Source organism: Physella acuta, unplaced genomic scaffold (genome assembly GCF_028476545.2).
Source record: "Physella acuta isolate Inbredline_101_S28 unplaced genomic scaffold, ASM2847654v3 ptg001467l, whole genome shotgun sequence".
Taxonomy (NCBI): Eukaryota; Metazoa; Mollusca; class Gastropoda; family Physidae; genus Physella; species Physella acuta.
The window spans coordinates 326,418-341,307 of record NW_026732982.1 but is presented as its reverse complement, the minus strand read 5'-3'; the positions used below and the strand labels follow the sequence as shown (position 1 = coordinate 341,307).

General features: G+C 38.8%; 1 protein-coding gene across 1 annotated transcript in view; it reads left to right on the top strand.

Moving 5' to 3' along the window:
• The window catches only part of LOC131928154 (tyrosine-protein phosphatase Lar), a 34,460-nt gene that overhangs the window by 7,204 nt on the left and 12,366 nt on the right, over positions 1-14,890 (top strand). Inside the window, exons 9-21 of the mRNA XM_059284094.1 lie at positions 4,364-4,540; positions 5,105-5,220; positions 5,342-5,495; positions 6,108-6,386; positions 9,912-10,044; positions 11,129-11,298; positions 11,531-11,671; positions 11,889-12,062; positions 12,423-12,493; positions 12,890-13,115; positions 13,422-13,492; positions 14,011-14,132; positions 14,270-14,382. Of these exons, the coding sequence (XP_059140077.1) occupies positions 4,364-4,540; positions 5,105-5,220; positions 5,342-5,495; positions 6,108-6,386; positions 9,912-10,044; positions 11,129-11,298; positions 11,531-11,671; positions 11,889-12,062; positions 12,423-12,493; positions 12,890-13,115; positions 13,422-13,492; positions 14,011-14,132; positions 14,270-14,382 (1,947 nt within the window). The remainder of the gene's footprint in view (positions 1-4,363; positions 4,541-5,104; positions 5,221-5,341; positions 5,496-6,107; positions 6,387-9,911; positions 10,045-11,128; positions 11,299-11,530; positions 11,672-11,888; positions 12,063-12,422; positions 12,494-12,889; positions 13,116-13,421; positions 13,493-14,010; positions 14,133-14,269; positions 14,383-14,890) is intronic.

The following is a 14,890-nucleotide window of genomic DNA, read 5'->3' as shown; positions in this document are numbered from 1 at the left end:
AGTTGGCAGGTCAGGTGTCAGTCTTAGGTCAGTTGTAGTGGCAGGTCAGGTGTCAGTCTTAGGTCAGTTGTAGTGGCAGGTCAGGTGTCATTCTTAGGTCAGTTGGCAGGTCAGGTGTGAGTCTTAGGTCAGTTGTAGTGGCAGGTCAGGTGTCAGTCTTAGGTCAGTTGTAGTGGCAGGTCAGTTCTAGGTCAGTTGTAGTGGCAGGTCAGGTGTCAGTCTTAGGTCAGTTGGCAGGTCAGGTGTCAGTCTTAGGTCAGTTGTAGTGGCAGGTCAGGTGTCAGTCTTAGGTCAGTTGTAGTGGCAGGTCAGGTGTCAGTCTTAGGTCAGTTGGCAGGTCAGGTGTCAGTCTTAGGTCAGTTGGCAGGTCAGGTGTCAGTCTTAGATCAGTTGGCAGGTCAGGTGTCAGTCTTAGATCAGTTGGCAGGTCAGGTGTCAGTCTTAGGTCAGTTGGCAGGTCAGGTGTCAGTCTTAGGTCAGTTGGCAGGTCAGGTGTCAGTCTTAGGTCAGTTGTAGTGTCAGGTCAGTTGTCAGTCCTAGGTCAGTTGGCAGGTCAGGTGTCAGTCTTAGGTCAGTTGTAGTGGCAGGTCAGGTGTCAGTCTTAGGTCAGTTGTAGTGGCAGGTCAGGTGTCATTCTTAGGTCAGTTGGCAGGTCAGGTGTGAGTCTTAGGTCAGTTGTAGTGGCAGGTCAGGTGTCAGTCTTAGGTCAGTTGTAGTGGCAGGTCAGTTCTAGGTCAGTTGTAGTGGCAGGTCAGGTGTCAGTCTTAGGTCAGTTGGCAGGTCAGGTGTCAGTCTTAGGTCAGTTGTAGTGGCAGGTCAGGTGTCAGTCTTAGGTCAGTTGTAGTGGCAGGTCAGGTGTCAGTCTTAGGTCAGTTGGCAGGTCAGGTGTCAGTCTTAGGTCAGTTGGCAGGTCAGGTGTCAGTCTTAGATCAGTTGGCAGGTCAGGTGTCAGTCTTAGATCAGTTGGCAGGTCAGGTGTCAGTCTTAGGTCAGTTGTCAGGTCAGGTGTCAGTCTTAGGTCAGTTGGCAGGTCAGGTGTCAGTCTTATGTCAGTTGTAGTGGCAGGTCAGGTGTCAGTCTTAGGTCAATTGGCAGGTCAGGTGTCAGTCTTAGGTCAGTTGTAGTGGCAGGTCAGGTGTCAGTCTTAGGTCAGTTGTAGTGGCAGGTCAGTCTTAGGTCAGTTGTAGTGGCAGGTCAGGTGTCAGTCTTAGGTCAGTTGGCAGGTCAGGTCAGGTGTCAGTCTTAGGTCAGTTGGCAGGTCAGGTGTCAGTCTTAGGTCAGTTGGCAGGTCAGGTGTCAGTCTTAGGTCAGTTGGCAGGTCAGGTGTCAGTCTTAGGTCAGTTGGCAGGTCAGGTGTCAGTCTTAGGTCAGTTGTAGTGTCAGGTCAGGTGTCAGTCTTAGGTCAGTTGGCAGGTCAGGTGTCAGTCTTAGGTCAGTTGGCAGGTCAGGTGTCAGTCTTAGGTCAGTTGGCAGGTCATGTGTCAGTCTTAGGTCAGTTGTAGTGGCAGGTCAGGTGTCAGTCTTAGGTCAGTTGGCAGGTCAGGTGTCAGTCTTAGGTCAGTTGTAGTGGCAGGTCAGGTGTCAGTCTTAGGTCAGTTGTAGTGGCAGGTCAGGTGTCAGTCTTAGGTCAGTTGGCAGGTCAGGAGTCAGTCTTAGGTCAGTTGGCAGGTCAGGTGTCAGTCTTAGGTCAGTTGTAGTGGCAGGTCAGGTATTTGGTCAGGGTATGTCTTGTCTATAGCTGTCACATATGTGTCACCAATTCTTTAGATTTGAAGTGTTCTTAACTGAGACAAATAGCTTATTTTTTTTACACTTTTTGTTAATTAAGTTAATTAAAATTAAAATTTGATTAAACTATACAAGTGATACACAATGTTTGAAACTTCTGTAATTACCTGAGTTTTTTGGCCACCTTGTCTGAATAATTATGTTACAATAAAAAAAAAAAATAAACCCACTGATGGAGCCTGTCTGTTGTTACAGTGCCCCCTTCATCACTACAAGCTGTGGGGAATTTTGTGGTAACAGAGGGTGATGCTGTGACCCTACCCTGTAATGTGGTCAGTGATCCCATGCCAGCTATACAGTGGATCTTTAGTAAGTTCATTTCTGTCTTTTTTGTTGGCAAAATGGTTTGAGTACCCCAGCAAAAATGGCTGGGCTTAGGGCACGGGTTCCCAACCTGGGGGTCGCGAAGGTCTTTCTCGGGGGTCGCCAACTGGTATACAAAACCTTAGTAATTTGAAACAAAACATAAATATTTAGAAGAATTTTTGAAATTCGGCTTCATTAACATCACTGGAAATGTAATAGAGAAGAAACAAAGCGCACTGTACAAAGTTGTTCTCAGTCACGAATCTATGAAATCTTCAAAACTAAAACGCCATTTGAGACGAGTCATTCGGAACACACCAAAAAATATATGGAGTTCTTTCGTTGGTAAGAAGCTAGTTGCAAACGTCAGAGACTTGATCAAACAGGAAGTTTTCACCAGCATTAGTGCAAGTTTCACATGAAGTCGCGATAGAAAATGTCAAGCAAAAAAAAAAAAAAACAATAGGAGAAAATCTCATCAAACGCTGCATGTACGTAAATGTTAAATAACACATTTTTTATTGAAATTAAGCTTTCACCATTGTTTGCTTTTCAAGATGATAAATCAACAGACGTGAGTTCGTGTTCGCAGTTGCTGGTCTGTGTCTATATTCATGCGGATGATAGCAAAGAAGAGTTGCTCTTTTGTGAAGATAGCATGGAGAAAATAAATATCTTTTTTGAAACTGGATGATTAAATTGGGTTAGAACGGCTGTGGGGGTTTGTACTGATGGTGCGCCATCTATGTTTAGCTCAAAATCGGGCTTTCAGAAAACAGAAAAGATTTAGCTCCCTAACCACTGCCCTAACCAATCGACATCAAGAGGCCATTGCTAGTATAAGATGTAAATTATATAAAATCTGGAGCCTTCTAAGAACTGAGCAAAAACATTAATATAGATCACGAGGTTCTGCTCTTCTACACTACAGTACGCTGGCTGTCAAACGAAATGTTGTAAATTGTGTTTTTGAATTGAAATCTGAAATCAAATTGTTCTTGGGAGTGCAAAGGAAACAAGACTTTTTGGTATACTTAAAAACGACATAGAGTGGTTTGAGAGAGTATCAAACCTAGCAGATATGTTCGAACATCAAGATAAGCATAACCTGAAGCTTCAGGGAAAATGAACGAATATTGTAACTTTCCATGATAATCTCGGGGCATTTTTATCAAAGCTGCAAAATCGGTAAAGAAAATAAATCTTGGAAATATTGTAAATTTGAGAAACTCTGCGGTGTGGTAGATGAATCTGATTGTGAGATAGTTAAAATTTTGAAAGAAGCAATTTCTGTGCATCTTGAATCTCTTGAAAAGGAACTGCATCGCTATTTCTCTGAGCTAAAAAAAAAGAAGAATCTGCATTTACGCATTACCCATTCTCTTCTTCCCTTGATGTTGCCAGCATTCCCGATGAATTACAAGATGAATTCTTTGATTTGCAGAATGATTCCGTGTAAGATGAAAAACTGCAGACACAATTTTGGTGTAGTATTCACCATTCATAACCAAACGTAAAATTGATTGACTTTTCGAGAATATATTTTCAACACTATTTTTCGATTAAAAACAAAATTAAGATAATTATAATGACATAGGTTGGCGTTAACAAATTTTTAAAAAAATTAAAAACTTAACCACGAAGGTTTAGTGAATAGTATGCAATTTTACTCATGCTATTAAATCAGTTATCAAGAGTAGTTCATATTGAAAGTCTACTAGAAAATCTTATTTTAGTGCTTATTGATTTCCATACTAATTTCGGCTTTTTAATTCTATGGGGTTCGCGGGTCACTTAATTTTTATAAAAGGGGGTCGCCACTCAAAAAAGGTTGGGAACCACTGGCTTAGGGAAAAAGTTTGTTTACATCTAGGTTTAAAGCAGTTCCGGAATCAACTTGCCATATGCCATATGCCCCAGTACAAAATAATGCTTAAATGTGTTGGAGGAAATCCTGTTGACATTACAATAAGGAACAAATATCAAGAAGAAAGCAGGTCCATTTGTAGCTTAGCTAAGCTAACACTATCCTTGATAAATATTGATAATTTTAACCATTACATTTCATCCACAAAGTTTTAACTATTAGGTTTTATCCATTGTTTTACCCATCAAGTTCTATACATTAAGTTACATCTGTTAAATTTCATCCATTGAGTTTCATCCATTGATTTTCATCCATTAAGTAGGTTTAATAAACATACTAATTATTTTTAATTAGTTTACTAAAACCTTAAAGTCTTTAATAGATTAATGTTAATTTTCCTAGATGGAGTGAACTTGACTGTACAAAATTCAGTCGCCAATTTGTCCAGTATAAGATGGTCCTTCAATCCCCCAAACCTGCGTGTAGAATCGGTCACCTATCAACACGCAGGGAACTACACGTGTGTTGGGTCAAATGATGCGGGCACCGCCTCATCCACTGGCACTCTTGTTGTCTATGGTTGGTGCTCTCTGATTCTTTTTCTTTACTGTTTTTACTGTGTGCTAGAGTTTTAAGTTGAATCTTGTTTTAAACTTTTTGAGATGCGATCAACAAAAAAACTTTGTTAATGTTAGTTTTAAATTCATGTTCACTAAGGGTTTAAAGCAACACTTTACTGTGTTGTTCCCAGTGGCGTTGCTAGGTCGGGTGTTACCAGGTACAGCACCTCTTGGTATCAACCCCCCCCCCCCCTTCCACACCAAATAAAAAAATATAGGCTATATATATATATATATATATATATATATATATATATATATATATATATATATATATATATATAATTATGCCCTCCCCCCCTTCCCTTGACGGGATAGTCAATTTAACACATAAAAGACTTTTTAACTTTAATTAATCATTAATTGAACTGGCAAAAAGCATTTTTCTTCTATATATTTTGCAATTTTTTTTTTTTTGGTGTCACCCCCTATAGGTGTTACCCTGTGCGGTCTGCACCTCCCGCCTCACAAAATAACTCTGATTCTTCCATTTCATTTATTTGTATACCGTTTTTTTTTACAGTCCGTCCCACTGTATCTCTACCACCCAGCAACACAACTGCTCTCATTGGTTCATCTGCAACCTTGACCTGTGTAATCAAAGGTCAACCTTCACCATCCATTATTTGGTATTTTAATGTAAGTAGATGACACTTTAAACTTTATAGAAAATTTATACTGAAAGTAAATTAAAGATTGTTTTTTTTTGTTAATTGATGTGACTAATTAGGTGATCTAATTATCGACCACTCCCCCACAGGCCAGCCTGAGCCTGCCCAGCAATACAAACCTACTGGACCAGAACCAGACTCTGACTGTGAGGTCATTGACCTGGCAGAATGTGGGGCTCTACACATGTGAGGGTCGCAGTGGGGTGGGGACAGCACGGGCTTCAGCCTTCATCAAACTTTTAGGTAACTATGTGAGGGTCACACGAGGTGGGGGGGGGGGGGGGGTGGGGGGGGGACAGCGTGGGCTTTAGGCGTCATCAAACTTTAAGTAACTATGTGAGGGTCCCAGTGAGGTGGGGGGGGGGGGGGGGGGGAACAGTGTGGGCCTCAGCCTACAACAAACTTTTAGGTAACTTCCTCACTGCTTGTTTGATTTTAGGGTTAACTTTGTTTTTTAAATCTTTTGTTTTATGCACTGAGTTTTATGCACTGAGTTTATAGACTTGGGGGGGGGGGGGGTCTTAAACCAAACCTTAGCATTTATTTCTCTAGCTCTGCATAATAGTACCTTTGTCTAAAAGTTTATTTTTACTGATAAAATTTAAATGTATGACAATAATACAATTATAATCATAGTACTTAAAATTTAACCTAGTTATGAGGTGAAATCCATAGTGTATTTTAGTTGTTTACTTTATTTATCCACGTTCATAGCTTGTGCGTCATGTGATTTTAAATCATGTGATTGTAACTTCAGCTAATATTTTTTTCTATGACTAAATATGTTTTTCAGTGTGAACAGTGATGTTCTTAAATCAGTGTTTTAATAATTATTACGTCACATAATGTTTACAGTGCCACCACGTATAGATCAAGTCATCTCCCCATTGTCTCCTGTCATGCTGCGTACCAAATTTAGCCTGACTTGCTCGGCGTCAGGGATTCCCTCCCCTACTATACAGTGGCGCCGCATGAACAACACTGTGACATCATCATTGGATGGGAGGGTGCGGGTGTCTGATGCAGGTGTTCTCTCTGTGGACTTTGTCTTCCAGAATGATTCCGGTCCGTACGAGTGTGTGGCTAACTCTACCTCAGGGCTAGATGTCAGATCTGTTGTTGTCTCTGTGTTTGGTGAGTACATCTTGTTGTCTCTGTGTTTGGTGAGTACATCTTGTTGTCTGTGTGTTTGGTGAGTACATCTTGTTGTCTGTGTGTTTGGTGAGTACGTCTTGTTGTCTCTGTGTTTGGTGAGTACATCTTGTTGTCTCTGTGTTTGGTGAGTACATCTTGTTGTCTCTGTGTTTGGTGAGTACATCTTGTTGTCTGTGTGTTTGGTGAGTACGTCTTGTTGTCTGTGTGTTTGGTGAGTACATCTTGTTGTCTCTGTGTTTGGTGAGTACATCTTGTTGTCTGTGTGTTTGGTGAGTACATCTTGTTGTCTCTGTGTTTGGTGAGTACATCTTGTTGTCTCTGTGTTTGGTGAGTACATCTTGTTGTCTCCGTGTTTGGTGAGTACATCTTGTTGTCTCTGTGTTTGGTGAGTACATCTTGTTGTCTGTGTGTTTGGTGAGTACATCTTGTTGTCTGTGTGTTTGGTGAGTACATCTTGTTGTCTGTGTGTTTGGTGAGTACATCTTGTTGTCTCTGTGTTTGGTGAGTACATCTTGTTGTCTCTGTGTTTGGTGAGTACATCTTGTTGTCTGTGTGTTTGGTGAGTACATCTTGTTGTCTCTGTGTTTGGTGAGTACATCTTGTTGTCTCTGTGTTTGGTGAGTACATCTTGTTGTCTGTGTGTTTGGTGAGTACATCTTGTTGTCTGTGTGTTTGGTGAGTACATCTTGTTGTCTGTGTGTTTGGTGAGTACATCTTGTTGTCTCTGTGTTTGGTGAGTACATCTTGTTGTCTCTGTGTTTGGTGAGTACATCTTGTTGTCTCCGTGTTTGGTGAGTACATCTTGTTGTCTCTGTGTTTGGTGAGTACATCTTGTTGTCTGTGTGTTTGGTGAGTACATCTTGTTGTCTGTGTGTTTGGTGAGTACATCTTGTTGTCTGTGTGTTTGGTGAGTACATCTTGTTGTCTCTGTGTTTGGTGAGTACATCTTGTTGTCTCTGTGTTTGGTGAGTACATCTTGTTGTCTGTGTGTTTGGTGAGTACATCTTGTTGTCTCTGTGTTTGGTGAGTACATCTTGTTGTCTCTGTGTTTGGTGAGTACATCTTGTTGTCTGTGTGTTTGGTGAGTACATCTTGTTGTCTCTGTGTTTGGTGAGTACATCTTGTTGTCTGTGTGTTTGGTGAGTACATCTTGTTGTCTCTGTGTTTGGTGAGTACATCTTGTTGTCTCTGTGTTTGGTGAGTACATCTTGTTGTCTCCGTGTTTGGTGAGTACATCTTGTTGTCTCTGTGTTTGGTGAGTACATCTTGTTGTCTGTGTGTTTGGTGAGTACATCTTGTTGTCTGTGTGTTTGGTGAGTACATCTTGTTGTCTGTGTGTTTGGTGAGTACATCTTGTTGTCTCTGTGTTTGGTGAGTACATCTTGTTGTCTCTGTGTTTGGTGAGTACATCTTGTTGTCTGTGTGTTTGGTGAGTACATCTTGTTGTCTCTGTGTTTGGTGAGTACATCTTGTTGTCTCTGTGTTTGGTGAGTACATCTTGTTGTCTGTGTGTTTGGTGAGTACATCTTGTTGTCTCTGTGTTTGGTGAGTACATCTTGTTGTCTCTGTGTTTGGTGAGTACATCTTGTTGTCTCTGTGTTTGGTGAGTACATCTTGTTGTCTCTGTGTTTGGTGAGTACATCTTGTTGTCTGTGTGTTTGGTGAGTACATCTTGTTGTCTCTGTGTTTGGTGAGTACATCTTGTTGTCTGTGTGTTTGGTGAGTACATCTTGTTGTCTCTGTGTTTGGTGAGTACATCTTGTTGTCTCTGTGTTTGGTGAGTACATCTTGTTGTCTCTGTGTTTGGTGAGTACATCTTGTTGTCTCTGTGTTTGGTGAGTACATCTTGTTGTCTGTGTGTTTGGTGAGTACATCTTGTTGTCTGTGTGTTTGGTGAGTACATCTTGTTGTCTCTGTGTTTGGTGAGTACATCTTGTTGTCTCTGTGTTTGGTGAGTACATCTTGTTGTCTCCGTGTTTGGTGAGTACATCTTGTTGTCTCTGTGTTTGGTGAGTACATCTTGTTGTCTGTGTGTTTGGTGAGTACATCTTGTTGTCTGTGTGTTTGGTGAGTACATCTTGTTGTCTGTGTGTTTGGTGAGTACATCTTGTTGTCTCTGTGTTTGGTGAGTACATCTTGTTGTCTCTGTGTTTGGTGAGTACATCTTGTTGTCTGTGTGTTTGGTGAGTACATCTTGTTGTCTCTGTGTTTGGTGAGTACATCTTGTTGTCTCTGTGTTTGGTGAGTACATCTTGTTGTCTGTGTGTTTGGTGAGTACATCTTGTTGTCTCTGTGTTTGGTGAGTACATCTTGTTGTCTCTGTGTTTGGTGAGTACATCTTGTTGTCTCTGTGTTTGGTGAGTACATCTTGTTGTCTCTGTGTTTGGTGAGTACATCTTGTTGTCTGTGTGTTTGGTGAGTACATCTTGTTGTCTCTGTGTTTGGTGAGTACATCTTGTTGTCTGTGTGTTTGGTGAGTACATCTTGTTGTCTCTGTGTTTGGTGAGTACATCTTGTTGTCTCTGTGTTTGGTGAGTACATCTTGTTGTCTCTGTGTTTGGTGAGTACATCTTGTTGTCTCTGTGTTTGGTGAGTACATCTTGTTGTCTGTGTGTTTGGTGAGTACATCTTGTTGTCTCTGTGTTTGGTGAGTACATCTTGTTGTCTCTGTGTTTGGTGAGTACATCTTGTTGTCTCTGTGTTTGGTGAGTACATCTTGTTGTCTGTGTGTTTGGTGAGTACATCTTGTTGTCTCTGTGTTTGGTGAGTACATCTTGTTGTCTCCGTGTTTGGTGAGTACATCTTGTTGTCTCCGTGTTTGGTGAGTACATCTTGTTGTCTCTGTGTTTGGTGAGTACATCTTGTTGTCTCTGTGTTTGGTGAGTACATCCTAGCCAGACCTACATGTCAGCTAGCTGGGCCCATACATTCACATAACTAGTAGGGGTCAGTGTGGTTGAGTTGGTAAAGCTCATGGTTACTAAACTGAAAAGTCTCAAGTTCGAACCCTCAGGCAGATGAGGCTCGTTAACTGTGGACAGCCACTCTTCTAGGAGATAAAACTCTAAATTAGACAACTGCTGCCTTGTAGTTTGTTCTTGGTTGGACAAGGCTATGGAAGCAAATCCAAAAAGAAAAGCAGGCTGAAATGAGAGTATACTTAACTGTGTTAGAGGGAATCCTTTCCAACATTAAAATTAAGAATGAAGAAGAGGAAGATATAATTAGTAATTCAAAGAACTGTACTTGTAACCTAACCGCAAGGAATAGTGTAATATTTTAGACAACCGAGCATTACCCACATATGGGTAGACTTTATTGTCAGTTTATTGTGTAGAATTGTTCGCCAGTTTAGTTGGTAGATTTCATTTTTTTATATAAAGTCTTAACCTGATGACTGTATCAAATGTTTTTTATCTATATGTTTACTATTTGACTTATTGTTTAATTAACTATCTGACTTATCATTAGGCTTATCATTAGACTTATCCTGATATCTTGCAGGCCTGCCTGTGGCACCATATCTACTTAGTGCTGTTCCACTGTCACCAGAGTCGGTGTATTTGATTTGGCAGTGGTCAGGTCATGATGACCCTACTCAGAAACTCAATTTTTATCAGGTCTCCTACAGAGAGAAGTAAGATTTGTAGATTTGTACATCAAAATATTTTTGCTTCATTCTTCATCAACATTTTAATATTCTACATTAAACTTTCATATTTTATATCACATTTTTACTTTCTCGTATATACGAAGTATAGAGAAAGTATTGTAATCGTGAAAAAAAAAAAATCGAGATTTTTACAAATCTCGACGTTTTACACCTCACTGATACGGAAAAACATAATTTTGCAATCTTGTCTGTCTGTGTGTCTGTCTGTCCGTGTGTAAACACGATAACTTGAGTACCGTTACAGCTAGGTTGATGAAATTTCATATATAAGTATTTTATCAAAATCGTAGATCCGTATCAACTTTTGAGCAATTTCCGATAACCGGAAGTGGTACTTTTCCTACTTTGAATTTTTCAAAAGCCTATAACTTGAGTACTATTTCAGATAGATAAATGAAATTTCACATGTAAGTAAAAGATCTAATTCTCTACCTTCTGTTAAATTTTGAGTAATTTCCGTTGACTGGAAGTAGTACTTTACGCTACTTCCGATTTCTCAAAAAACTAATGTAAATTTTAAAAGTACTAATAATATTGCGCACTATTATGCGCTTTTTTATAAGGCGTTCACTTGGTGTGCAATTAATTGTCTACGAGATTTTATTCTATTTTTAAAACTTTAAGTATTTAAAATGGATTAAAAATCATGTCTATAGCCCGAGTTCCCATCCCCTGTTATTTTATATAAGAATATTCGAGAAAGTTTAGGGGAGATCACTCCCGGTTTATTATATTATACATCCAATTTTGATTTTCTTTATCAATTTTTTTAATACTTTGCATTACATATTCATATTCCACATCAAATTTTATATATTGCATACAATTTTCCAGTTCTACTAAATTGTTTTTATATTATGTATAGGCATTTTAAAATCTAAAGATTTTTAAAACTCTGTAGAATTCCTTATAGTTTTTAAAAGAGCTTTTAAAGTAATTATTTTGGTTATTGGTACTGTGAGTGGTAAAAAGTTGTCATGTAATTAGTTATCAATATGAATGATGTAATATGTCATAGTAAAGTTTTGTCATGTACTGATCTTTCTAGAACTGCTGAGAGTCTTATTGTGTACCCTGTGACCTATCTGCAAAATGTGACCAGGACAGAGGTCACAGGTCTCAAGCCTGGGACCTTGTATATTTTTTATGTGTCAGCTGTCAATGACATTGGCACTAGTGACACCAGCAATGCCTTGTCAGCCCTTACATTGCAATCAGGTCTGTGCTTAGGTGCTTGGTTGTAGAAAAAATGCTCTAGTCTATTCTATAAAGGCAACAGACTCATTTTTATATTAGAAAATCCTTTGAAATCATTTAGTTTATATGAAAGTTTATATGCATACTTTACATTTGTTGTTATCTAGATTTAGAAATTTTATTGTATTATTCTGCTTTATTCAAATTTGCAATGACTATTTTATTTGATGTTTTTCTTACATTGTGTTTTTAGCACCTTCCACCCCTGTGAACTTGAAGTTGATAAATGTTACATCTGTTAGTGCATCTTTAACCTGGGAGCAGCCCATTACTCCAAATGGGGTTGTCAGGATGTACCAGTTAAGATACATCAACTTGGATGCTTATAGTTCAGGTATGTCATAAAATATGTTTTCTTTTCAAATATAGGCCTATAATTTTTGTTCATACCTTTTTCAATAACCTTGAGTTTTATAACTTGTAAATATAATATATTTAAAAAGAATTTTGCAGTTTGAAATTTAAAGCTAGTATTTGTGTTAATTTTTGAAAAGCATGCCTATATGCAAATTCAAAATTAGAAGTCACATCTTTATTGTTTAAAATTTCAGCCTTTGTTGAGGTAAATATATCCAGTCCAACATTTCCAACCCAAGAAATTTTCTTGGCACCACTGAGGCCTTACACCACCTACACAGCACAAGTTAGGGCTGCTAACATTGACAGGGGGCAAGAACTCTGGGGGAACTTCTCAGCAGTGATTACATTCCTTACATCTTCATCCAGTGAGTCTGGTTTGTTTACAGAACAATTGGTACACTGTCAACTGTTATAAGTCTGGTTTGTTTACACAAGGAATTAGATCAAATCTAATTCTTTGGGGAAAATGCAGCAATAGAGTTGTCCATAAATGATGATACTCCCTTTACACTATTTTTCACTGTGTTTGTGCTATGGGATAAAATTCCATTTTTTTTTTTTTAATTATGCAATTCTTTTGGAAAAAAAATATTCGTTATTTAGGTGACTGGTTACATCTGTGAAATACCTGCTGATGTAGTTTAATGTGTTCATCCCAATAGGTATTTTAGAATAAATCAAAATTAAATAAATTTTCTTTACTGAGCTGAGATTGTTTTATCCAGAGCCATCACTAGCTCCACAGTTCCTGCAAGCTGTTGCTGTAGATCCTTACTCTGTCCAGGTCACATGGCAGGTTAGTTAACTCTGTCTGGTATTGGGTGACTAATAGTTTATAGTCGCGTCCCTTTGCTAAGGCCATCCATAAGACATTGGTTACAAAATAATTGATAGTTGCTTCCCTTTGCTAAGGCCATTGGTTGTACTTTGGAATAAGAAAGAATTGATAGTTGCTTCCCATTACTTAGACCATCCATAGGAAATTGTGTAACAAACAATCGATAGTTGCTTCCATTTGCTTAGTAGAGGAAAAGTGAATTGATACTTGATAGCTGTACATGATTCTGTTCAAAATATCAACTATGTTGGCTACATCCTTCAATAAGTTTTTAATCTGGAATAGACCTACTACACTGAGACCAATCTTTGCACAACTACACAATAACTGACACCTCTGATGTTCTTATTTTAGAGTGTTCCACTGCTGGCCCAGAATGGTCCTATACTCAACTACTGGATCAGGTACCAAAACAACGAAACTGCTGTCAATGCGAGCGTTAGTGTGAGCAATGCAACAACGACATACACCATACGTGGGCTGAAACCCTGGAGGCTCTACACTGTCCTCATGTACGCTGACAACCCTGCTGGCGCCAGTCCACTCTCAGAGGTTGTTCAAGTGTGGACACTGCCCATTGGTCAGTTGATTGCTCAGCTGTGTATCTTAATAAAATGTAAAGCATTCATTCGGAGCAAGGGAGCTTATAGCTCAGATTATCTGATTCTATAATGGCATATGAAGAAATTGTGTGGTCAACACAATGTCAAACCTATTTCCCTGAATGAAATTAGATGGTATTGAATGTACATGTTTTATAATTGTTACTTGAGTGCTTTATCACTAAACCACATCTGCCTATACAAAAGTGAGTCTGTTTTAAAATTATCATTTGATACTGTATTGTGTTTGATCTATTAATAAACATTTGACCTGAATTCTCCAGCCCCTGTGGCACCACCTGGACGTCTGCAAGTTAGAGCCATCTCATCCACCAGTCTTCAGCTCTCTTGGAGTGTAAGTAGCTATCTATTGACACATTTTTTCTTTCAGTAGCTAGTCTCTGTCTGTTTACACATTTTTTTTTAGTCAGTAGCTTGTTAGTGTCTGTCTGTTTTACGCATTTGTTCTGTCAGTAGCTTGTAAGTGGCTGTCTATTTACACATTTCTTTTGTAAGTAGCTTGTAAGTGTTTGTCTGTTTACACATTTCTTTTGTAAGTAGCTTGTAAATGTCTGTCTGTTCACATATTTTTTTTGTAAGTAGCTTGTAAGTGTTTGTCTGTTTTACACATTGCTGTAAATAGACATACATTTATAAATGACTGTTTTTGTCTTTGGAATGTAAACATTGTTTGAAAACATTAAACATAGCTTAAAATTATAATTTTTCTAACTTTTTATAAAAGTAATTATTTTTTCTGCACATCCTTCTTTTAAATCACTGTTTAGATCTTTCTGTTTTTATCTTGTTGTAACTGTGACATTAGATACTGCTGGAAGAAATAACATAAGATCAAACTTTTCCCTATTGTAGCCTATACCAGGGGAGCTAACAACATGCAATGTGACCTCCTACATAGTACAGTACAGAGTAGAAGGTAGCACAGTCTGGTCAGAGGTTCTCTCCCCTTCATCTGATCTCAACTTTACTATACAGTGAGAAATTCTCTTCATTTCATTTTTTTAATGTTTTCCCTCTATTGAATTGATGTATAAAAAATTGATCTTTAAAGTAGAAGCCACACCTTCTCCTATAAAATTGATGTCTAAAGTATAAGCCATGTTTTCCCCAGGTCCCTCCAACCTTGGACCAGTTATGAATGTCAGGTGGCAGCCTTCACCTCCACAGTCACACCTGGGGTAGGGCTCTACACCCTACCTGTGCCAGCTAGGACCCTAGAGGGAAGTAAGCTAAACTTTCGTCTTTGGTTAAAATACTTCATTTATTCGACAATCACTTTATATGTAGCTTAAAAAGTCTAAATTAATGGGTCCTGTGAACAATGGTTTTCTTCATTGTATTGATATCATATTGAACAGCGTCATCTAGCAGTAGAGTACTAGACTGCTAACCTGAAAGTCTCGAGTTCAAATCCGGGTTTAAGTCAGTAGAATGTCCCTGAATACACTCAACTCTGATGGGTACCTAACTCATGTTATGGAAAACATAGTGCTGGCCACACTATCCTTTCATACGCGCAGCTTCTCTGAAGCAGATGAACTCTACTTCATCTCTCCCTCGTGTATTGGACAAACGGGAAATGATGATCTATGACATTAAATTATTGAGTTCACTAAATGTTAAAAATAGCTAGGCTATGTTCAGATCCTTTATTTTAAATAAGCCAACCCGCCACGTAGCAAAAGTCGCTATCTAGTGACAGGTGAAGACTTCCTGAAAGATACAGTTTTCC